Source organism: Ovis aries, chromosome X (assembly GCF_016772045.2).
Source record: "Ovis aries strain OAR_USU_Benz2616 breed Rambouillet chromosome X, ARS-UI_Ramb_v3.0, whole genome shotgun sequence".
Classification (NCBI taxonomy): domain Eukaryota; kingdom Metazoa; phylum Chordata; class Mammalia; order Artiodactyla; family Bovidae; genus Ovis; species Ovis aries.
The window spans coordinates 87,000,120-87,025,923 of record NC_056080.1 but is presented as its reverse complement, the minus strand read 5'-3'; the positions used below and the strand labels follow the sequence as shown (position 1 = coordinate 87,025,923).

The window sequence follows — 25,804 nt, the reverse complement described above, 5'->3', positions numbered from 1 at the left end:
GTTATTGTTTAAGCCATGCCTTTTCTAAACTGAACATAGTCGTGATAGCACAGTTTAATTGACTTCCTTATCCAATGGGCTAAGAGTTTTCATGCTATAATGTAGCACAAAGGGCTACGTTATATGTCAAGAACAAATATAAATTGAACATTCTATTATAATTCCAATGATCAGTAAGTGGAAGTTGTTAAAGTGTAGCATGTAGCAGTTCAACTCACTGGACCTAAAATAAGTTATTTTGCTAATAAAATTCATAAGCAACATAATTTAAAACTCTCCCCCACCCCATGAGCATATTTAAGAACAAGCCAGGGAGTATATAGACATTCATCACACAGTTCATTCCAATAGGCTCTTTCAATAGTGTTATTGATTTTTTTTCTTACATTGAACATGAAAAGTATGAAATTATATGGCAGCATGAGAATTTTAAAGAACCCTATATGCTAGTCTACTTAGGACATCTGTTTGAAACATTAACAGTAGGAAACACAAACCTATTCATTCTCTCTCCTCCCACCCCCATCTTTTTGTTATTTTAGACAAACAAAGGTGATGCACTTGCGAACCGAGTCCAGAACACGTTGGGAAACTATGATGAAATGAAGGATTTGCTAACTAACCATTCTAATCAGAATCATCTAGTGGGAATCCCAAAGAATTCCATGCCCCAGACTCCCACCAACAAAAATGAACCCAGCTTTTTTCCAGAACAAAAGCACCGAATGGTCCCAGTGCACCAGCAAGATAACACGCACTCCTCAGCGCCAATGCCTCCACCTTCTGTCGTGATACTGAATTCAACTCTAATACACAGCAACCGGAAGTCAAAACCTGACTGGTCACGAGATAGTCAGAACACTAGCATTGTAGCAGCCAGCCAAGTCACTAGTCAGCCCAACAAGATGCAGCCGCCGACCCCAGACCAGCCCCAAGCCAGATTGGAAGACTTCTTTGTCTACCCAGCCGAACAGCCTCAAGTTGGAGCGGTTGAAGAATCAAACCCACTGGCAAAGGAAGACAATACTCTCAAGTCCAGTGGAGGGGATACTTTCAAAGAAATCTATCAGTCCAACTCACCAGAAGCACCGGAATTTACAGTGCAAGCGCCTGGATCTCCCCTAGTTGCCTCATCTCTATTAGCTCCCAGCAGTGGCCTTTCAGTTCAAAACTTCCCACCAGGGCTTTACTGCAAAACAAGCATGGGGCAGCAAAAACCAACCGCCTATGTCCGACCCATGGATGGTCAGGACCAGGCCCCAGACATCTCTCCCACACTGAAACCTTCGATTGAATTTGACAACAGCTTTGGGAATCTGTCATTTGGATCACTCTTGGATGGCAAGCCCAGTGCACCCAGTTCAAAGACTAAACAGCCAAAGTTCACGATTCTTCAAACAAGTGAAGTAAGTAATTTTTAAAGTTTTGCTTTGTTTCATTTCTTGTTATTTATTTATTTATTTTTTTTTAGTTCATTGCTCTAACCTCTATAATCACGGCTTCCCAAGCAGCTCTTATTTACCTTTTGGAGCTGTAGGTGAGACTCTTCAAGGTCAGAGTCTTGATTTTCTGTTGCTTGTGACTTGACCTATTTACACTCTGCAAATACAGCTAAATCTCCATAATTTGGAATGATAAAAGACAAGATCTGTCTGAGTGAATGAAAAGTTGGAGTTATAAAGTAGTTTCAGAGACAGCATTTGTAGTAATATTACATATACATGGATCACATTGGAGATTTTCATTGGTCTTAAGCAGGATGAGATACGTGAAAAGATAGTGGGTCACCCTAGGCCTTCACTAACAGATAGCACATCAGAAACATAAAATGCAGAAGTTCCTTAAGGTACAAGGATGTACAAGTGTGATTTGCTGAAAACAGAAGTGGAAGGCATTCTTTAAGAACCATAGTTTCTTGAGCACTTGTAGGGCTGTTCCTTGGCGACACCTTAATATTAACTTCCATATCCCTCAGTCTTACCTTCTGTATCACCTTCTCCAAGTGCCTACCTAACCCTCTTGTATTACCTTGATCCCTTCTGTCAAAGCCAAAAGCATGATCCTCAACCAAAATCCCACTGGGTTTAGAATGACTAACCATTTTACCCATCTCAGGAAGCATTGCCTTATAAAAGAGAAGTCCAGGGGGACAAAATCCTTTCCCAGAGGAATGAATCACTAATGATTGGATCCCAGGCCTTATGGCCCCTGGGTAGGGGCCAGAGATTGGGTGCCCCTCAGAGGCCACCATGTAAGCAGCTGTCTACTGCACCTCAAGCGCTTGATTGGAAGAAACCTCTGCTTTTACTGGTGACGAAAGGCTTGAAAAGACAGAGGAAGAAAGTAGGTTGAAATTCTCACTCTCTAAGAGTCACAGTGTGTCTGATTTGTCACAGAGTCCAAGTTAGTGGTGTCTGAATTAGAGAAGTCTGACCCTATGTGCCCTCCAGCTCTTCTTCCTTTATTCATGCTCAGCAGATGTGCTGATTGCATGGGATGATGGGCACCCAAGGGGAGGGAGGACTGGGGCTGTTGGCTGTATTTTCTGGATGAATGTTTAGAGTATTGTTTCATTTCTCAGACAGTTCTGCTGTTTGTATCATCATCCCTCATCAGTTCAGTTAGTTCAGTTCAGTCACTCAGTCATGTCTGACTCTTTGCGACCCCATGAACTGCAGCATGCCAGGCCTCCCTGTCCATTACCAACTCCTGGAATTTACTCAAACTCATGTTCATTGAGTCGGTGATGCCATCCAACCATCTCATCCTCTGTCGTCCCCTTCTCTTGTCTTCAGTCTTTCCCAGCATCAGGGTCTTTTCCAGTGAGTCAGTTCTTCGCATCATGTGGCCAAAGTATTGGAGTTTCAGCTTCAGCATCAGTCTTTCCAATGAACACCCAGGACTGATCTCCTTTAGGATTGACTGGTTCGATTTCTTTGCAGTCCAAGGTGAATCTGCGTAGTTGAGACTGTGGAAGCGCAAATAATAAAAACGGGCAGTGAGTCCTGGAAAGGCTCAAAAAAAAAAAAAAAAAGAGTCTTCTCCAGCACCACAGTTGAAAAGCATCAATTCTTTGGTGCTCAGCTTTCTTTATAGTCCAGCTCTCACATCCATACATGACTACTAGAAAAACCATAGCCTTGACTAGACGGACCGTTGTTGGCAAAGTAATGTCTCTGCTTTTTAATGTGCTGTCTAGGTTGGTCATAACTTTCCTTCCAAGGAGTAAGCGTCTTTTAATTTCATGGCTGCAGTCACTATCTGTAGTGATTTTGGAGCCCAAAATAATAAAGTCTGACACTGTTTCCCCATCTCTTTCCCATGAAGTGATGGGACCAGATGCCATGATCTTAGTTTTCGGAATGTTGAGCTTTAAGCCAACTTTTTCACTGTCCTCTTTCACTTTCATCAAGAGACTCTTTAGTTTTTCTTCACTTTATGCCATAAGGGTGGTGTCATCTGCATATCTGAGGTTATTGATATTTCTCCCAGCAATCTTGATTCTAGCTTGTGCTTCATCCAGCCCAGCGTTTCTCATGATATACTCTGCATATAAGTTAAATAAGCAGGGTGACAATATACAGCCTTCACGGACTCCTTTTCCTATTTGGAACCAGTCTGTTGTTCCATGTCCAGTTCTAACTGTTGCTTCCTGACCTGCATACAGATTTCTCAAGAGGCAGGTCAGGTGGTCTGTATTCCCATCTCTTTCAGAATTTTCCACAGTTTATTGTGATCCACACAGTCAAAGGCTTTGGCATAGTCAATAAAGCAGAAGTAGATGCTTTTCTGGGACTTTCTTGCTTTTTCGATGATCCAGCGGATGTTGGCAATTTGATCTCTGGTTCCTCTGCCTTTTCTAACACCAGCTTGAACATCTGGAAGTTCATGGTTCACGTATTGCTGAAGCCTGGTTTGGAGAATTTTGAGCATGACTTTACTAGCATGTGAGATGAGTGCAATTGTGTGGTAGTTTGAGCATTCTTTGGCATTGCTTTTCTTAGGGATTGGAATGAAAACTGACCTTTTCCAGTCCTGTGGCCACTCCTGAGTTTTCCAAATTCGCTGGCATATTGAGTACAACACTTTCACAGCATCATCTTTTAGGATTTGAAACAGCTCAACTGGAATTCCATCACCTCCACTAGCTTTGTTCATAGTGATGCTTCCTAAGGCCCACTTGACTTCACATTCCAGGATGTCTGACTTAGTTGAGTGATCACACCATCATGATTATCTGGGTCGTGAAGATCTTTTCTATTCCGTTCTTCTGTGTATTCTTGCCACCTCTTCTTAATATCTTCTGTTAGGTCCATACCATTTCTGTCCTTTATTGAGCCCATGTTTGCGTGAAATGTTCCCTTGGTATCTCTAATTTTCTTGAAGAAATCTCTAGTCTTTCCCATTCTATTGTTTTCTTCTATTTCCTTGCATTGATCTCTGAGGAAGGCTTTCTCATCCCTTATCACATCTTGTCAAGTATCTGTCCAGTCTGTCACCTCTTCACCCTCACTGCCTTCCAAGCTCCTGTGAGTATCTCTGGCCTAGGCCACCTCCTGTCTGGTGTCCCCCTCCTCTAGTCTCACTTCTCTTTCAAACCATCCTCCATTTAGGCTGATCTGATGGGAAGATCTGACCATGTCACTCCCTCCCGTGGAGTCTTCCATGTCTTCTCATTGTTTACAGGAAAAAGTCCAATTTCTTAGTCTCACATTCACTCTTCACTCTGTGATTTCATACTCCTAACCTGACTTCATATCTCACTGCTTTGTCATATGAAGATGAGATTTTGGCCATGCAGGGCGACTTGTGGCTCCCCATCATATCATGCTTTGTCACACTTCCTTGCTTTTGTGCTTGCTCTCTACTCAACCTAGACTGTCTTTCCCTTTGCTCCTCAATCTTCCCAGTGAAGTCTTATTTCTCCTTTAAATCTACTCGGTCATCACTCTCCATAAATGCTTTACTGATGCCAGGCTTAAGGACAAGCTTCTTTCTCTGGGCTCACCCAAGCGCCTTCTATACACTTCGGCCCCTCGCTCATTGTATTGTAGTTATTCATTTATGTGTCTGTCTCTTCTATTAGACTGTGAGCTCCCTGAGGACAAGGAATGTCTCATTTCTTTTCTGTATCCCAAGTGCCTAGCAAACGCCTGACACATAGTAGATACTCAATAAATGTTTGTTGAATGAATGAACTTAAAAAATAAGTTACTTGATTACATTTTCTAAACCACAGTGTTAATCATATATGTGAACAAATGTAAACCATCTCTAGAAAATCCATCCTCAGATATATTTCCTTAGTTTTACCCAGTCTGCCTGTGCCTTACTTTGCTCTTGTCCTGCACAGTCATTTGGAAATACTAATCTTCATTTTCCTGGATGACTTAATACAGGAGTGTGATACTTAAAAGGCAGAAAGCAACCTACTTTGAAAGAAGGGGCATCTAATGGGAGGCTGGGCCATCATTCTTGCTTCTTCTTTTGTCCTGGTATCTGCTGCTGGTCCCTCTTTACATGGCAGTTCCATGACTAAGGACTAGTTTGGAAATAATAGCACTGGCCCATCAAGAGATCTGGCAGCATGTATCAACACCTCATTGACAGAACGAGAGGTCACAGAACCAGTGAGATCCACTCCAGTGTAATCTTGTCTCTTACACATTCAGAACACAGTTGTCTCAGATATGGAAGAAACCCAGTGCTTTCGCTCAGTGCTCAGGTACACCAACTAGATGTACATTTCCAAACAGAGTCTGAGCTGTCATCAGCTCTAGAGATGATGACCCAGGAGCAGCCTGTGTGCACGTAGCGTTTGGTGATAGTACAAACAGACTATGGTAGAGACTCGCCTGAAAAATGTGTCAGGTGCAATGAAGTCATGATAAGAGATCAGTGAAGGAAGTACTTATCATAAAATATGGGTATCTAGGAAGGACTTGAGGGAGGGCTGGAGAAAAGCTTGAGCCCCTAAGGTTAGGAGAATATACAGGCTTCAATGGCAGTATGGAAACCAAAAATAGACAGAAAGGGAATGAGAAGTTAGCTAGGCTAAGAGACAATTTAGAAGGGTGTAGATTAAAACTTGGGCAGCAATATAGACAGGGTGGGGCCTTATGGAGCTTTGAACCTAATGGAATTGATGTGGCTAAAACTCTGACCAAGTCTGGAAATTCATCCTATTAAATCTTGATGCACTTTTCAAAAGCACTTTCCATTAGAATTCAGCCCCAGTTCCTGGCGCCAAGAGTTCCAAGCATGAGATTCTGAGTCCCTAGTCAAAGTAGCCATCTTCGATGACTTGTAGCATTATTTTGAATTATTACTGGAAAAGCTTGTCCGTAGCGAGGTCATGATATTTCTTTGAGTTTTCCTAGCTCTTCCCCTGGCTCGAGGGATAGGAGGCTGATGTGTGTTTGTGAAGTGCATTTGGGTGGAGTAAGGGGTTGAATAATCAGGAAAAAGAGACATTCTAAGATATACAAATAAGCAGATATGATGATATTAGTGTGTTGAGAGACCAGAAACGATGACTGGAATTAAATGTACATGTGTGTGTGTTCATATTTGTTGCTGTGTCTATGCTTATTTACATAGTGGGGACATTTTAGTTTCCATCCTTTAAAGTTACCTTCCTTCTTATAATTTCTGTATTGATAATAATAATATTAATAAATATTAATAAAATCCAACCCACTTTATTGCCAAAGGTCAGCATTTCAATTGAATCAGGCTTTTTAAAGAAATGAAATATTTAAAAACAATCTATTATCATTTCAAGCAACCAAAAAAAAAAAAAACTGTTCTGCAGTTGCACTTAGAAGAATTTTTGGAGAACTGCATCTGAAAATAGTAAAAGACCTATTTATATCAAGTGGAAACTGAGGGTTGCTCGCAGGTGGTGTTTTATTAGGAAATGAATTTGCTAATAAATGTAACGTTATGCCTGGTTTCATTACAGATGTTTTGCTTATTTTTTCATTAGGATTAAAAAAAATTCTGGTGTAGATAGTTTTGCATTTTGGTACAATGCGTTATTAGTATCTTTTGGGAAGTAAATAATTCCATGCAAATGGAAGGATCAGTGACATATTAAGCATTTTCATCCTAACTCAATGGCTTTCAGAAGTACAGTAAGCATGTGTAGTGTCATCACCATAAAGGATCATTTGCCTTCCAAGGTGCTCTTGTCTGTGACCTAAAACTATCTGAGGCTCCAATTGCCTCCAAATTAGAAGCCTTTAGAAAAGTTGAATGAAACTGATATGAATAATGGGATTTGGCTTTAGCTTATTTTAGTGGCTAGCTTTGTCAACCAGCTGAAAAGTTATTGTTCACAGTTGTGACTGCGCTTGCTTTGTTTTATATCAGATGCAGTGAACACTGGGGTGTAATTAGCTTTATTTATTATAAGTGAATAGGAAGCTCAGGTCCCTCATGTGAGAACAATAGAGAATGCTGGGAACTTACCATTCGTGTACTGGTTGCATTCGAGCAGCTACACAGAAACCACTGAGGCAGGTCCTTCAAAGAATGGAAGGCCATTCAGCTGCTGTGTGCAAGCCATGCTCAGCATTTCTTTACTTGATATACATTGCGAATTTATTTCTTTGTCTGTTCTTATGGAAATAAGATAGTATTCAGTCTAAGACTGTAACTGGTGTAATTCCCACCTCATTGGTATAAAATGGAGACACCTTGGAAAGGCCTCACATTTCAAGGGTGCCAGCAGAGACTTTGACCTTCAGATTTATTCCATTGAAGTATAGGAATCAGAAAGCTTTGTATATTCTCTGCCAGTCCATTATCTAGTGGTTGCTTTTTCTTTATGCTTTGGACTAACTCTTCCAATTTCTTGATCTCATTGGGATTAAAATTCAAGGAATTTTATCTTTTTATCTGCCCCTGTCTCAACTTTAGTGTCCCCCTAAGCTGAATGAAGTGGCCTTCACTGAGCATCTGGAAAGAATAGTCAATAATGGAAGTAGGACTTGGAGCCTCACATTCTTTGTGATGTAGAGGTCAGAGCTGCTAGGAGAGGATTTAAGTAAGATTGTCATATTTCAATGATTCAAAAAGGTGTTTTGGGGAGGGGTGGCTGAGACCCTCCTCACAATCATAAAGCTGTCTCACCAGAAAGTAAGGCGTAGAAGTAACCCTGGAAGGTTTCACAGAGATGGAATGCAAGATAGAGGTTTTAATTTAATTTTTTTATTTTATATTGGAGTATAGTTGATTTACAATGTTGTGTTAGTTTCAGGTGTACAGCAAAGTGATTCAGTTATACATGTACATATATCTATTCTTTTACAGATTCTTTTCCTTATATTCCTATAACAGAATATTGAGTAGAGCTTGCTATACAGCAAGTCCTTGTTGATTATCTATTTATATTTTTTGTTTTTATTTATTATTTATTTTTTTAAAATTTTACTTTATTTTACTTTACAATACTGTATTGATTTTGCCATACATCAACATGAATCTGCCACAGGTGTACATGAGTTCCCAATCCTGAACCCCCCTCCCACCTCCCTCCCCATACCATCTCTCTGGGTCATCCCAGCGCACCAGCCCCAAGCATCCTGTATCCTGCACCGAACCTAGACTGGCGATTCATTTCTTACATGATATTATACATGTTTCAATGCCATTCTCCCAAATCATCCCACCCTCTCACTCTCCCACAGGCTCCAAAAGTCTGTTCTATACATCTGTGTCTCTTTTGCTGTCTTGCGTACAGGGTTATTGTTACCATCTTTCTAAATTCCATATATATGTGTTAGTGTACTGTATTGGTGTTTTTCTTTCTGGCTTACTTCACTCTGTATAATCGGCTCCAGTTTCATCCACCTCATTAGAACTGAGTCAAATGTATTCTTTTTAATGGCTGAGTAATACTCCATTGTGTATATGTACCACAGCTTTCTTATCTAATCATCCGCTGATGGACATCCAAGTTGCTTTCATGTCCTGGCTATTATAAACAGTGCTGTGATGAACATTGGGGTACACGTGTCTCTTTCAGTTCTGGTTTCCTTGGCGTGTATGCCCAGCAATGGGATTGCTGGGTCATAAGGCAGTTCTATTTCCAGTTTTTTAAGGAATCTCCGCACTGTTCTCCATAGTAGTGTCTATATGTGGAGAAGGCAATGGCACCCCACTCCAGTACTCTTGCCTGGAAAATCCCATGGATGGAGGAGCCTGGTAGGCTGCAGTCCATGGGGTCATGAAGAGTTGGACACGACTGAGCGACTTCACTTTCACTTTTCACTTTCATGCATTGGAGAAGGAAATGGCAACTCACTCCAGTGTTCTTGCCTAGAGAATCCCAGGGACGGAGGAGCCTGGTGGGCTGCCATCTATGGGGACATTGAAGCGACGCAGCAGCAGCAGCAGTGTCTATATGGTAATACCAAGATCCTAAGTTTTCCTTACTCCCCTTTCCCCTTTGGTAACCATAAATGTTTTCAAAGTCTGTGAGTCTGTTTCTTTTTAATGAAGTCAAACAGTAAGACAAGTATCATATGATATCACTTATATGCGAAATCTAAAAAGATGATACAAATTTACAAAGCAAGATAGATTTTGAACTTGACCTTGAATACTGGGTGGAATCACAATAGGTGAAGAGGGATCTGGAGGGCAGAACAGTTCAGTTCAGTTCAGTCAGTTCAGTTGCTCAGTCGTGTCCGCCTCTTTGTGACCCCATGAATCGCAGCACGCCAGGCCTCCCTGTCCATCACCAACTCCTGGAGTTCACTCAGACTTACGTCCATCAAGTCAGTGATGCTATCCAGCCATCTCATCCTCTGTCGTCCCCTTCTCCTCCTGCCCCCAATCTCTCCCAGCATCAGAGTCTTTTCCAATGAGTCAACTCTTTGCATGAGGTGGCCAAAGTACTGGAGTTTCAGCTTTAGCATCATTCCTTCCAAAGAAATCCCAGGACTGATCTCCTTCAGAATGGACTGGTTGGATCTCCTTGCAGTCCAAGGGACTCTCAAGAGTCTTCTCCAACACCACAGTTCAAAAGCATCAAGTCTTCGGTGCTCAGCCTTCTTCATAGTCCAACTCTCACATCCATACATGGCCACAGGAAAAACCATAGCCTTGACTAGACGGACCTTAGTCGGCAAAGTAATGTCTCTGCTTTTGAATATGCTGTCTAAGTTGGTCATAACTTTCCTTCCAAGGAGTAAGCGTCTTTTAATTTCATGGCTTCAGTCACCATCTGCAGTGATTTTGGAGCCCCCCAAAATAAAGTCAGCCACTGTTTCCACTGTTTCCCCATCTATTTCCCATGAAGTGATGGGACCAGATGCCATGATCTTCGTTTTCTGAATGTTGAGCTTTAAGCCAACTTTTTCACTCTCCTCTTTCACTTTCATCAAGAGGCTTTTTAGTTCCTCTTCACTTTCTGCCATAAGGGTGGTGTCATCTGCATATCTGAAGTTATTGATACTTCTCCTGGCAATCTTGATTCCAGCTTGTGTTTCTTCCAGCTCAGCGTTTCTCATGATGTACTCTGCATATAAGTGAAATAAGCAGGGTGACAAGTACAGCCCTGACGTACTCCTTTCCCTATTTGGAACCAGTCTGTTGTTCCATGTCCAGTTCTAACTGTTGCTTCCTGACCTGCATACAGATTTTTCACATGTATGCAAATGAGTGATGGGTGGAGAGACTTGCAGGTAAAAAAAAAAAAAAAAAGCAAGAACATGCAACTGCAGGTTGGGACCAGAGTGAAACAGAGCTGAACAAACCAGAGTTGGTAATGTCTTGAATGCCTGGGCGATGTGGCATCCAGACTATGATGCTGGACTTGAAGCTCCATTTTCCCAGTGGCTTCATGGAGGCTGACCTAGGAACTCTCAGGCCAGTAAGTCACCGACTTGAGCAGTAATTTCTGAGCTATGGTGTTCTCCATTCCATTACCCGAAAGCACATCACATTTCTTGTTGTGTGGGCATCGGTTTCCTCACATGCTCTCTGGATGCTCTGAAGTCGTGCTGAAATGGTTGGTCTAAACCCTCTTCTCCCTTGTCCTCTGTTAGCCCATCTCCCTTCGTTCTCTCTAGCCTAACTCAGGAAGAGAGCTCAACTTTGGCTTCCTAAAGATTATGTAAATACCTAGCTCTTTTTTTTTCCTTCTCGTTTCCTCAAGTCCTGTTCTTTAGTGCATATATATATACATACATATATTTCTTTTCTAAGGCTGTATGTAACTGACTCCACCATCAGCATCCCAGAACCAAGTTAGCTATCTCAACATTCTATTTTTTAAAAATTAATTTCAATGATTTGGTTCAATGCAATGATCTTAGAGTTCTGTGCTTGTGAATCCCTTGTCACTTTGAACATTTTTTTTCCAGTTGGAAAGTTTGATTTATTCTTAATCTGAAAAAAAACCTTTAATTTTTATACTATGCCAATTTAAATCATCACTAATAATGATAAAACATCATGATTTATTAGTACTTTTATTAATTCTTTGTGAGCTAACTGGAAGTAAGTCTTATGTTTATGAATGTGTGGTGTATCACAAAGTATAGTTTGAATGAGGTCTGCTGAGTTGTGGTTCCACTTCTAGCCTGGACTTGCTTGGTGAACTTGAGTGATTTTACCAGTGTAGGCCTCTTGTTGTTGGGGGTGTTTAGATTAGCTCATCTGTGAGGTTTCTTCTAGCCATACATCTCTTAGGATGTGCTTCTCCTTTGTGGTTAAGGTGAAGGCCACCTTGTATGTAAATTTCCTTCATCCATTGCCTCCCTCCCGCCTACCCTCTAAGAGCATGTGCCTCAGAATGACATGGAGGGTGTGAGGCCTGCCTGCCTGCCACTCACTACCATCCTTCAGAACACTTGGGAGATTTTGAAGTCTATGCCAATATAGGCAAACATGAATTGGATCTCCTTTTGGGGTTGGATGCCAATTCCTCCTGGATTATTAGTATATTTCAACTCATTTTTTTTTTAAGAAAAAAAGTAATAAAACAAGTATAGGCTGCATTTCACTGGAAAACACCAAGCTGTGAACTCAGGAAATAGCCTCCTGATCCTTTTGTCACCACCCACTAACATAATGAAAGATGGAGAACTTCTATTTTCACATTACTTCTAGGAAAATATTTTGACAGATTCAGTATGCAGTAAAGTGATAAGCTTTTGTTCCGTGTGTTCCAAATCATCCTGTTATCACTGGATATATCGATTAGCTTAGTACATTCTGAGTCAGTCATAAAAAACAGACTGCTCACATTCTGTGTTCAAGAATAAGAAAAATTGACAGGTAGATAACCATATTGATTCATGCCAAATAGAGAATGTGAAGGGTTTTATAGAGAAGTTATAAAAGTCTTTATGGCTATTGTAAGTCTCTTAAGCATTTCTTAATTGGCATGAAAGCAAATGATCTTTAATTAACTATCTTTTTAAAAAGTGCTATGCTTTGGTTACTGAATAGAGTTTATAATATAGGTGACAATATTAGACAAAAATAATAGACAAAAATTTATTGCTTTTTATACTTAGAGTTTACAGTCGTTTTCATATAATTTTTTCTAGCTTTATTGAGGTATAGTTGACAACTAACAATTGTACATGTTTACGGTGTACAGCTTGATGTTTTGATATACATAAACATTGTAAAATAACCTCTACAATAATGCTAATGAACATATTCATCACCTCACACAGCTACCATTGTGTGTGTGTGTGTGTGTGTGTGTGTGTGTGTGTGTGTGTGTGTGTGGGTGGGTGGGTGGGTGTGTGGGTGGGTGGGTGGGTGCATGTGTGGTGAGAATACTTAAGATCTACCTTCTTAGTAAATTTCAAGTGTACAATATGGTATTATTAACTAGATCTACCATGCTGTATATTGTCTCTAGAATTTATTCATCCAGCATCACTGAAACCTTGTACCCCTTTACCAATATCTCCCCATTTCCCCAAACCCCATCCATCTTACTTTGACTAGATTCTCACAGAGCCTGGGATTATCATCATTCTTTTTTCACAAGGGCAGACATGTAGACTCAGAGAGACCAAGGGTTACTAACATAAAATCATTCAGTCAGCAAATGGCAATGCTGGGACAAGTACCCAGGTCACTAGTGCCATCTCCGTGATGCTATTTGGTGTCCAGTGTGCTACTTTATATGTATGGATTAATTTTCTAAAATTAGCTTCTCTAATGGCACATGAGGGGCAAGAGAATAATGAGCTGAATCCAGCTTAAGTTGAAATTCCCCTGATGGGTTCATATTTCAAAAGTCAGGGGCCAAACCTTCCAACAGAGCAATTTTCCCTGTGGTAGTACAGGTTACACTCATATGTTTTTGATTTACAAATATGGTGAGAAGTAGTGTTTTTACAATATTCCTCAATGAGTAACATATGACACAACTTGTTAGAGGACCTTTTCTTGGTTCATAAAGTTTTGTTTTTTGTCTATTTGGTAGGATAATTTTAGCAGAATGCTCAGACAACAGAGCTAAAATCTGGATTTCTGCAGCTGAAACAACTATATTCTAGATAAACCTTAGATGTGAATGAGGGATCAATTAAAAGTGGGCATGTAAATAATTGTTATAGGAGGAACAAGATGTATCTCAAATGTTTGAGCCCCCGCCTGAGTACAGTAATGGGAAAAACTTACAGATCATTGAATTCCAAGAGTAGTCAGCAAGGAACGGGAAGGCTCCCTTGCCTTTATCTACATGTTGAACAGGTAAGTCTCCCTGTACCTTAGCAAAAGAGGACAGGGAATCCATAGACCGCCTACTCAGAAAATCACTGAGAATCCATGAACTAAATAGTTGTGAAAGGTCTTTGAATTTTTTACTATATTCTGGAAATGGGAGATATATTGGGTTGGCCAAAAAGTTTGTTCAGGATTTTCCAGAGGATGTTAGAAAAATGCAAATGAACTTTTTGGCCAATGCAACATTAGTTTTCCATACGTGGTGTAACAAAAGTATCATAAACTGGGCAGGTTAAAACACCAGAAGTTATCCTTTCACAGTTATGGAGGCTAGAAATCCAAAAAGATATTGGCAGGGTTGAGCACTCTCCAAAGGTTCTAGAACAGGATCCTTCCTAGCCTCTTCCAGTTTCTGGTGGCCCCAGGCATTCCTTGGCTTGTAGCCACATCATTCCACTCTCCGCCTTTGTCTCCACATGGCCTTCTTCTCTGTATGTCTCTCTGTGCCCTCTCCTTTTCTTATAAGGGCATCAGTAATTGGCTGTAGGGCCCACTCTGTATCCAAGATGACTTCATGTCTAGATCCTTAACTAATTACATCTGCAAAGCTCATATTTCCAAATAGTGTTACAGTCTGAAGTTCTAGGTAGACATGAGTTGTAGGGGGCCATCAGTCAACCCACTATGAGAACTGTAATCCTTCACATTTCCCAGACTGAAGATGGAGGGGGGCCAGCAGAGTTTATTATGAAAAACCTTAGCCAGTCCACAAGAGGGAGGTGGGCTTCCACAATCTCACAACTAAAATTAGGTTTATTCCTCAAGGTTCTGAGCCAGATTCTCTTTAAGCTCTTAAATTTGACTGTGGATAAACTGTTAAATGCAGTTGTGGAGAAGTGACTTCTAAAAATCCTTTAGAATAGTAACTGTAATGTTTCTTTCTAATGAAGTAATAGAGAAAAAAATAATTTATCAGTGCAGTTGCCTTGATTATGAACTTGAGCTTAGGTGGGCAATTTTTTTCCCATGAAGTAAATATTTTCACTCATGTAGGCCATACAGTCTGAGGCAGATCCTCAACTGTGTCACTGTAGCATGGGAACAGCCATAGACAATACGTCAGTGAAAAGGAAAGGCTATATGCCAACAAAATTTTATATGTGAATAGCAAAACTCAAATATCCTCTATTTTCATGTGTCACAAAACATTCTTTCGATTTCTTTCAACCATCTTGCAGTGTAGAAACCATTCTTAGCCTGTGAGCCATACTGAAGAAAAAAAACAAAACAAAACAAAACACATGTGGTTGGCTGCATGTGACTTGCAATGCAGTGTGCTGACTTGTGGCCTAGATCAAGACAAAGCTTCCAACAAAAAACATTGGTTTGCTCGACTTGTCATCAATAGGAAGATGGCTTTGAGTAGAGAGGTGAGGAAGGTCAGTTGTGCAACTTGCAGAATCCTAGAGTCAAGAGAGGTGTGTCGATAGTGGAGGTAGGACCTGCCAGTGGAAGACAGGCTCCCTCAGACTTACAAGCAGATGGAGGAGAAGGCTTGATACTCAGGATTATAAATAGTCTTCACACCACAAATCACATCTCTGTTCAAGGGGATTCTCTTTCCTTATTGACTCGTGGGATGAAGGGCATTCGATCTTTTGCTTTCTTAGAATTGGAGTGGCTCAGCTCCTAGGGCAGGCGACCATTTGTGTGCCCAGTCTGGGCTCAGAATCACAGGATACAAAGATGATCTCAGAGATAACCACTAAAAGGAAGCTGATCCTGTCATTTTGTCTAGGGAAAAGAACCTAGTGTAAACACAATTAAGATTCTGGAATCTCTTATGGATTGGGAGGATTAAAGTGTGTATTTGACTTGGATGTGGGGTGGGAGGGATTTCCAAGTTTCTAGGAATAGCAAGTCCTCTGGCAGAGCCTGAGAATTTGGATTACATGGAGTGGAAAGGCTGATGGTTTGTGGAAGCCTCTTAGACTCTTTGTAACTGGCGTGTGGGGTATTGTGTATGCATGTGTACATATACATGTGCCATTGTTTGTGTGTCTCTAGGGGAACCACAGAAAGCCAGTGGAATTCTGGGAGAAGAAAGCTAGAGAATGTTGGCTTTCTTGGTACTTTGTGAAGTTCTTGCCCAGCTTCCAAGGCAGTACAGTATCCAAGTTTTGAGGTGACTTGGAATGAAGAAATAATGGAGGAAAGGCTCTATTCTGTTGAGGTTTCAAAGGTGAAATGAGGTTGAGCAAAATCTTCAAGCTAAATCTTCAAGCAAAATCTTCATGCATGGGGAAAAAAAAAGATATCGTAGCTGAGCCAAATGAATGGATCTGATAGCCCACTGCTTAAAGACTGTATCATTGAAGAATGTTACAGCTGTGTTGCAATTTCATTAACTAGGTTGGCAAAGGGAGAAGTAGCTACCATCTTGCAGTTTTAGGCGTCATCATTCACATAGGCTACAATGGGACTGAAGACTTCTGAAACTGGTTAAGGAGATGACCCTGGGTTTATGGCAGACCTTCCTCTGACGGTCATCATCTCCTGTTCATTCAGGTCTTGATACAAACTTACTGGGAAAGCTGGCTTCCCAAGGGACATCCAGATATGCCTTCCTGGACACCTGGAAATGAAGACCTGGTTGCTCCTCTGAGTGGAGTCTTGCCACATGGTCTTTCCTTTGTGTTGAGACACCAAAACAATCTCTCTGTGGCTCTATGATACATATTTGAACAAATGTGGCCTCAGGATCCTCGGGAAAATGGGAAGATGTAATATCCCTTCCCAGGCAAGATTGATGGGTAAAAAGGACCCATATGAGAGAGCTAAGTCTGAATCCACAATCCACTTAAAATAAGTGTCAAAGAAAATAGTTTTGTTGGATATACAAGTCCAAAACCTGGCCCAAGGACAAACATATAAATAACAGTGTAATATTTCAAGTTGTTCACATTCAACCTGATGTTATGATTTGGGATGATTTAAATGTGAAAATATTATTATATCTATTGTTGGAAAGACCCATTAGAAGAGAATGCCTGTAAGACCTCATATCGTCTTTTATTGATTGATTTGATTTATTCATTGTGTTCCTCCCACTGTGCTAAGAGCTGGAAGACTGAAATGTTGAAGGCATGTTGCTTGATCTTAAGTAGCTTAAGTCAGGGAATATGGACACAGAAGCAGAAAAATCACAGTGAAATATAATATTAATAGATGATTGTTCAGTATTCTGTGGGAGTGGAGAGAGCGACTAAGGGTATGTGAAATGTTCAGGAAAGCTTCTTAAAAGAGGAAGTAACTTGCAGTGTGATTAGAAGTTCTCTTGGTGAAGAAGTGGCTGTATGGGCATTTCCTACCATGTAAGCCCACATCAAGTTATAAGTGGGCCCATTGACTCCTGGGATTCATGAGACACAAAACAATCTGCTGTGTTTGGGGAGTTAGGAGGGGATATTGCTTGGGAAGATCAGGATCTTGATGTCAGCTCTAGGTGAGGAGGAGACTTTGAATGCTACAAGTACAGCAGATAATGTTTTAGAAAAGTCACGCTGGTGGGGGAATTGGCTGGGGAATGGGGGAAAGGGGTGTGATAGGGCTTGTAAGGTTTGAGGCAGAAAGACACTGAGCAGGCTGTTGAAATATTCCAGGCCAGAAATTCTAGCAGTTTGAATTAGAGCCAATTTTGAGATAGATTTTTTTTTTTAGTGTGAACCATGTTTAAAGTCTTTATTGAATTTGCTGCAATATTGTTTCTGTTTTATGTTTTGTTTCTTTAACCATGAGGCATGTGGGCAAGGCATGTGGGATCTTAGCTCCCCAACCAGGAATCAAACTTGTACCCCTGCACTGAAAGGTGGATTCTTAACCACTGGACCACCAGGGAAGCCCTGAGATAGATTTTAAAGGTTGATTTGATGAGATTTGATGACTAATTCAGTTTCAGTTCAGTCACTCAATCGTGTCTGACTCTTTGCAACCCAATGGAATGCAGCAGGCTTTCCTGTCCATCACCAACTCCCAGAGCTTGCTCAGACTCATGTCCGTTGAGTCAGTGATGCTATCCAACCATCTCATCCTCTGTTGTCCCCTTCTCCTCCTGCCTTCAATCTTTCCCAGCATCAGGGTCTTTTCCAGTGAGTCTGTTCTTCGCATCAGGTGGCCAAAGGATTGGAGTTTCAGCTTCAGCATCAGTCCTTCAAATGAAATTCAGGACTGATTTCCTTTAGGATTGACTGATTGGATCGCCTTGCAGTCCAAGGGAGTCTCAAGCGTCTTCTCCAACACCACAGTTGAAAAGCATCAATTCTTCTGTGCTCAGCCTTCTTTCTGGTCCAACTCTCACATCCATATATGGCTACTGGAAAAGCCATAGCTTTGACTAGATAGACCTTTGTTGGCAAAGTATTGTTTCTGCTTTTTAATCTGCCGTCTAGGTTGCTCATAGCTTTTCTTCCAAGGAGCAAGCGTCTTTTAATTTCATGGTTGCAGTCACCATCTACAGTGATTTTGGAGCCCAGGAAAATAAAGTCCCTCACTGTTTTCCATTGTTTCCCAATCTATTTGCCATGAAGTGATGGGACCGGATGCCATGATTTTAGTTTTTTGAATGTTGAGCTTTAAGCCAGCTTTTTCTCTCTCCTCTTTCACTTTCATCAAGGGGCTCTTTAGTTCCTCTTTGCTTTTTGCCATAAGGGTGGTTTCATTTGCATATCTGAGGTTATTGTTATTTCTCCTAGCAATCTTGATTCCAGCTTGTGCTTCATCTAGCCCAGCATTTTGCATGGTGTACTCTGCATATAAGTTACATAAGCAGGGTGACAATATACAGCCCTGACATACTTCTTTCCCAATTTGGAACCAGTCTGCTGTTCCATCTCTGGTTCCAACTGTTGCTTCTAAATCTTCATACAGATTTCTCAGGAGGCAGGTAAGGTAGTCCGATGTTCCCGTCTCTTGAAGAATTTTACAGTTAGTTGTGATCCACACAGTCAAAGGCTTTAGAATAGTCAGTGAAGCAGATTTGATGAGATGAGAGTTGATTTGATGAGATTTGGCAACTAATTAGATGGACCACTGAGAGGTAGCCCACAGAGAGGATTTCAAATGACTCAGGTTTCAGGCTAGTGCAACCAATGGCTGGTAAACACCATTATCTAAGATTCTTTTCTTTGACACACAAATCTTCACAAAGCAGAAAAGCTGCTTCTTTTATCTCTTTTATCGTCATGCTGTCATGATATTATAGGTTTTGAATGTCATGATATTTGATTAATGTTTGCACAGTGCTGCTTGTTCAAAGCTTTGTATGAAAAAATCATGATTATTTTCTTATGTTCCAATGAAGGATTTATTTCCTATAAATGGCCTTTTTTGATTCACCACTTAAAATTAATAACTCATAAAGATTTTATTAGTACTTTAGAAAGCATAGGAAAATATGCTGAATACTTTCTTAGAAATCACAAAAAATAAGTGAACTTTCCTATAAGTTATTGTGTATATTAAATATTAAATTATGTTTTGTATTTTGTAGTTTTTGGAAGTCAAATGAGCACATCACCAGTTGCATTTCTCTTGTAGTGATAGCTGTGGGCCTTGCTATGATCTTCCCTGAGTTTTTGTTTTTTTTTTCCTTTAGACTCAGGCTGTCTACACAGGGCATCTGCTTCAAATAGAGAGTTGGGGTTAACTTCCAATTCTACACCATCCTCCCTACCCGCCCCCTCACTCTAAGAAATAATCTTTAGTAATAAAACACATCTTTTGTTTTTGGCAGACTTGAAAGTGACAGTGTTAGTCACTCAGTTGTGTCCAGCTCTTTGTGACCCCATGGACTGTAGCCCACTGGGCTCCTCTGTCCATGGAATTCTTCAAGTAAGAATAATGGAGTGGGTAGCCATTCCCTTCTCCAGAGGATCTTCCCAAATCAGGGAATAAACCTGGATCTCCTGCACTGCAGCAAATTCATTACCATCTGAGGCACCAGGGAAGCCCTGGTAGACTTGGTGTAGGATTAGTATAACTGACCATCTGTATAAATTGTTACCTGGAAAATTGTTCAGCTCCACTTCCTTGCCTTTGTTTGATGGATATGCAGATTGCCATTCAGTTAAGGTCATGAATTTCTGGTGTGGAGGCCGAAGAAAGGACTAGAATTGAGTTTACAACATTTTTGCAGTTCATAGTTATTGGGATTAAAATTGTGTTTTTCAATTATTGGAGAATTAATCATAATATATGTACCTTATTTTGCTTATCTACTCCTTTCCTCAACTGTTTGAAATCATCTCTATAACTTCTTGATACTTTCCTGTTCAGAAATTATTCTAAACATGGAGAGGTTGGGAGCTGAGAGCTTCACATTTTGCAGTGAAGAACATGGAAAGCAGGTGTGAGAGGTCTCAGCGGAGACCACACCATGACTACTTACAGAGCTGAGCCTTGAACTCTAGACTCGTAACTCAGTACATTAAGTTCAAAGAACAAAGCCGCCAGCATCTTAAAGAACAATGGTGCAATTTATAGAATTACAGACTCCTGATGCTGGAAGGAGTCTGCAAAGCCAACAATATCAACTGGCTTAATAGAATTGCATTAGTTGGCTTTTCAGTTCAGTTCAGTTCAGTTGCTCAGTCGTGTCTGACTCTTTGTGACCCCATGAACTACAGCATGCCAGGTCTGCCTGTCCATCACCAACTCCTGGAATTTACTCAAACTTGTGTCCATTGAGTCGGTGATGCCATCTAACTGTCTCATCCTCTGTCATCGCCTTCTCCTCCTGCCTTCAATCCACATAAATATGTTCATTCCTCCTGCCTTCAATCTTTCCCAGCATCAGGGTCTTTTCAAATGAGTCGGCTCTTAGGCTGCACATTTCTCACCCAGGAATGGGAAAGTCCTTAAAAGCCACAGATGATAACTTCATGTGAGAGCACATGCATCAAAAATAATCAAGTGCAAAGTGGCACTTGGCCACTTTCCACAACTCAAAGTTATGGATAAAAGTCCTTAGTTGGGACACTCCAGCAAATATATTAGTCATAGGAAAAACGCAACATCTTGCTTCTTCTGTATTTTGACTTATGAAAGAAGCAGCATCCCTACCACATAAATATGTTCATTTCACCTTCTGGGAAGAAAAGAAATGAAATTGCAGCTGCAGTGTGTTATTGAATCTTCCTGAAATTAGCCTTTAGAGTTTGAGAAGATTGAAAGATTGAATGCCAGTGCTTTCTACACAGGCAAAACCACAATAAAAAGGCATTTTCTACATTTTCTTATTACTGTTTCAACTCTTAAGTAGAATTAATGCAAATTGCTGTTAGAAATCACCACGTGTTATATAGCAATGCTTTATCATGTTAAAATACATATTGAGTTGGAGATAAATTATGAACAAACATAATAATAGATTTAGCTTGTGGATTTTAATTGCTACATCATTCCTTATGTGATTTACATAGGTAGACATAAATATATTTCTCTCCAAGCCATATGACAATATACACATAAAAGCTGTATAATAAAACAAGCCAAAATTACACTTAATCACTGCTGAGCAAAGATGACTGTTAATTTTTTAATGGTAATCTTGTAGTAAAGTCAAGTGGTATAGGGAAAAAGAAGCTTCACCAAGAGAAGTTTTTAAAAAATTGCATCTTCATAAATCAAGAAGAGATAGCACTTCAAGCTCAAAATAACAGTGTTGTGCTTCCTGTTTTGAATAAGCCATTAGGCATTTTTGTCTTTGCATTTTCTATTTAACCTGTATAGCATTATTTATTGCAATAATTAGTGTTAACTTTCTTGGCAGTAGGCAATATAATTACCTTTAAAATTTAAATGGGATAAAAAAGCCTTGAGAACATGGTTTAAGAAAACTCTTAATATGTATTTTCAGTCTCCTCTTTAATTATTCATTTGTATAGTATTTGAAAAAGAAGACTCTTGAGAAATGGAAGGGCCCTGACAGAATAACATCCCAGATGAATGGCCACAGTTTTTCTGTTGGTTGGGTAACATCTTGGACCGCTAAGATGTTAGTGATGCCGAGTGGAAGCTCCACTACCCACTCACCTTGCCAAACTAAACACATTTCCATTAGAACAGTCCACACTGCTTTTTCTTATTCTGATTCTTCTTAAAATAAGTTTCCATCACCCCTGCTCTCCTCCCTTCCTAGATATGTAAGATCCCAAGGTTGTAGGTCACAGAATTATCAGCTTGACATCTCCATTCCCAAGGCAAGGAGGCAGTAACTTCAGCTTATTTGAAGATTCTCAGTGCCTGAGAATGTGACTCTGGTTTCAAATATAAATATGAAGGTCATTACTTTATTAACTCTATAAATTGATTAGGACGTGTTTTTTAAGTTTAATAAATCCCATAATCCTGAACAAGCACACTAGTTTCAGAGTAAATCAATGTTTCTAAAGATGGAAGGAATAAAATGAGCCTGTTCTGAACTGTTAGGAAGAACAAAAGCAATCTCAAGGTAAGATGGATAGTTATTCATTCATTTATTATGTATCAGGCACATCTACATGCATAATGAAATTTCAGTCTTTATCAGGTATCTGAAGGTGTTAGAAGAAGAGATGACTGGATTTTTTGCCAATTCCAGTCAGAGTTCTTGGCAAAGAGTAGATGCTCATTAAACATGTGCCAAATAAGTTAATTAGGCTTCTGAAGAATGGATGAGTCCATAGTATATTGAGGCAATTGGACAGTAGTCAGAAGAACATGTATATTCAGTTGTGTGATAACAAGGTACAGATATCAGGGCATTTTGCATGCAGGCCTTTCTTGAAGATGAAGGCCCTGAGACTGGCCAACAACACAGGCTAGGATTTAAAGAGGTGAGGTTTCTGGATGAGGGGAATTGGATGACCCAAGAGCAAGAAGAGAAGTAAGAACAGTTTTGATAACAAACCAGTCACAAAATCAGCCTTGTTTGACCTTTGTCAAGGAACATTTATGTATAAAGGACTGTTCTGGGGCTTTGAGGGAGACAAAGTTAAGCAAGATTGTGCCCTACATTCCAGAAATTTACTTCTAGCAAGGCACCTGAGATTCATATTCAAGTACCAAAGCAAGGTAAAATGTCAGGGAACGTGCAGAGTGCTATGGGAGGCCAGAGGAAGCAGAGGTGCAGGCTGGTCTAGAGAAGTATTGCCATGCGCACCAGATCCTATGGAGCATTAGGGTGAAGTCATGGTAGCTCACTGTTTTGTGTGGTCGTAGGCCTGAGGTTGCAAAGAGTCAGGCCTGACGGAGCGACTAAACAACAACAGCAAGACCATTTTGAGAAGCTGATGAAATATATAGCTACCCCATCCAGCAAAGTGGGCGAAAGGATATACCCAGTTTTGTATACCATTGGTTAGACTTTCTGAAAACAATCTGTGGACCCTTCGAGGAATCCATGTGCACAAAATGAAGACCTTTGGTATAATGGAGGAAAATGGTGGAGGGTAGAGCCATATTTGAACAGCAGCTCCATCGCCTCTAGTTCTGTGATTGGGGCAGGTTTCTCAAGCTCTCAGAGTGTCAGTTTCCTCATCTATAAAGCAAGGACAGTGACTCCTACTTCATGGTATTGAGGCATCACATTAGATCACTGAAGTCATGTGAGTCCATGGCTAGGTGCCAGGCACATGCTGCTTCTCACAATGCTGAGAGCAGTGGCTTAGGGCTTACTTAGGGTATTTTACTGAGAGCTCTCTCTCCTCTTTCTAGTCCCACCAGTCAACAAACTGCTGCTGCTGCTGCTGCTAAGTCACTTCAGTCGTGTCTGACTCTGTGTGACCCCCATAGACGAAAGCCCACCAGGCTCCCCTGTCCCTGGGATTCTCCAGGCAAGAACACTGGAGAGTGGGTTGCCATTTCCTTCTCCAATGCATGAAAGTGAAAAGTGAAAGTGAAGTCACTCAGTCGTATCCAACCCTCAGCGACCCCATGGACTGCAGCCTCCCAGGCTCCTCTGTCCATGGGATTTTCCAGGCAGGAGTACTGGAGTGGGGTGACATTGCCTTCTCCAAGTCAACAAACTACTGGTGCTTTAAAAGAATCCCCAATATTTAAAAGAGAATGAGTATATGGGGCAAAATCAACAAATATAATCCCACACTGAATTCCTAACATAAGCAAATTCTAAAATGAGCCTTCTATTTGGATGTTGATCATCATGCGCTCCATGGGGTTTTGGGGTCTCTTTGTCTCCCCCTCTACTGAGGGCTCTGTGCTTTCATACCTGCCACAGATACCCATGACCATCATCTGTGTTTGGCATGTTTTTGTTTTGATGTACTGATGGATACCTCAAGATCTAGGTAGGAGCACCCATACTCACACACACAAACCCAAATGTATACACATATACACACAAAAGCCTGTGTAACAACAGAACAGAAGCAGCAGGTGACACATACTGTAGTTGTTGTATAAACATTCTATAGCTTTACAAACATGATATTTAGTGAAGGAATAAAAGAAGGGTGGCAATGGGTGGTTGGGTTTAAAATCAAAAGTTACTCAGCTGGTCATCGTACAGGTGACTCAGGTTGGCTTTGTGTATGGTGAACGTTTTGATTGCAGGGTTTAAACATATGTAATCCTAATTTTAAGAAAACTGGTGGAATAAATACTCATTACACAAACAAAAGACCTTCCATTCAGCTTTTCATTGCTTTGCACTTATTTTGTCCAAAATAAAATGAGTAATTATTCAAAAAGACTTAGCACACACGCACCCTGTGGGCTAAGCTTGTTCCTGACATCTACAATCCTTTGAATGGAAGTGGCAACGGCCCCCTACCACCATGGGCCACAGCCAAGAGTCATGTGAATGAGTTTCTCAGATTACCTGAGCAAGAAAGGGCTGTTGGACCAGTCCGCTCCTGAGAAAGATGCAAAATGCAGGCACTAGAGAAGAGCAATGAGGTCTTGTCCGAGACTAGACACCAAGTAGGTATTTCATACCTGTACGTTGGTGACTGGGTGCATGGGTGAACAGGTGGGTGGATGGATAGATGGATGGATGGATGGAGGATGGTAGGCATTTCAAGCAAGGATACTGATATAGCAAGATTGAAATCTTCATTATAGATCAAGGCATGCTTATTCACTTCCATGAAAAAGGAAATGCTTTTTCAAAACAAAATTTTTGTGATTTGGTTTACAATAGTTAACTCTGTACTTTTCAATCCAAAATTTATATTAAATGATCCTTACCTCTATTATTTCAGAGAGTTTTTTTGCTGGTGATTTGGATAGGCCGTAATTCCTAAACCTCAGGTCTTTGGTAAACTGTCTTGAAGAATATCTGCTCAGGAAATAGCAGATATTATTATTTCCATTTTTGTTATTATTATTAGAAGGACAATAGTTCTGGAGGGATGGGAATCACAGTGGATATGTGTCTTGCCACACCAAACCCTTGCTGGAGGCGAACTGAGGGGAGCGATCAGAAGAGAACTTGACCATCCATCATCCAGCTGATCTAAGTTGAGGTTTGGGGTCTTCTGATATTGGTCATACATACCAAATCCCTTGTCTGAGCTGAATACTTCTCACCTCTATCAGAGGGAGAAGGAATCCCAGCTCTAATTTTCTTAAAAGGCTGTATGAAAATATACTGAGGTCATGGATGTCTAAGCTCTATTTAAACTGTAAAGTGAATTGTGCATGCAAGGCTAGAGCTTCCCAGACCCTTTTATCTGTCCAAGCGGAGTGACATGTGTGTTCTTAATCACTGTGGTGTTATTAGCAGGACCATATCAGTCTAATTGAATGGATTGACATTTGAGGTTAAAATGCCATATTGAGCTCTAACTTGGGATGTTTATGAACTTCGAGTTGCCCATATGGAATTACTTTTTTCCATTTTACTTTTTTTTTGTGGATGGGGGCAGGGTCTGAAGTGGCACTGGATGACTTTTATGTTAATTTTGCTCATACCAGTGTTAGGTAGGAGACATGTCTTTTAAGCATAGAGTTTGTATCCAGGGCCTGTTTCTCCCATCTGCATTGTTAAGTTGTAACTGCAGTTCTTGTTTGGAAGGTTTCCAAACCTGGCTGACCTTCA

General features: G+C 40.6%; 1 protein-coding gene across 1 annotated transcript in view; it reads left to right on the top strand.

Annotated features, from left to right (window-relative positions):
* Window positions 1–25,804, top strand: part of AFF2 (ALF transcription elongation factor 2) — a 548,641-nt gene that overhangs the window by 182,651 nt on the left and 340,186 nt on the right. Inside the window, 1 exon segment of the mRNA XM_042242462.1 lies at window positions 543–1,406. Within this exon segment, the coding sequence (XP_042098396.1) occupies window positions 543–1,406 (864 nt within the window).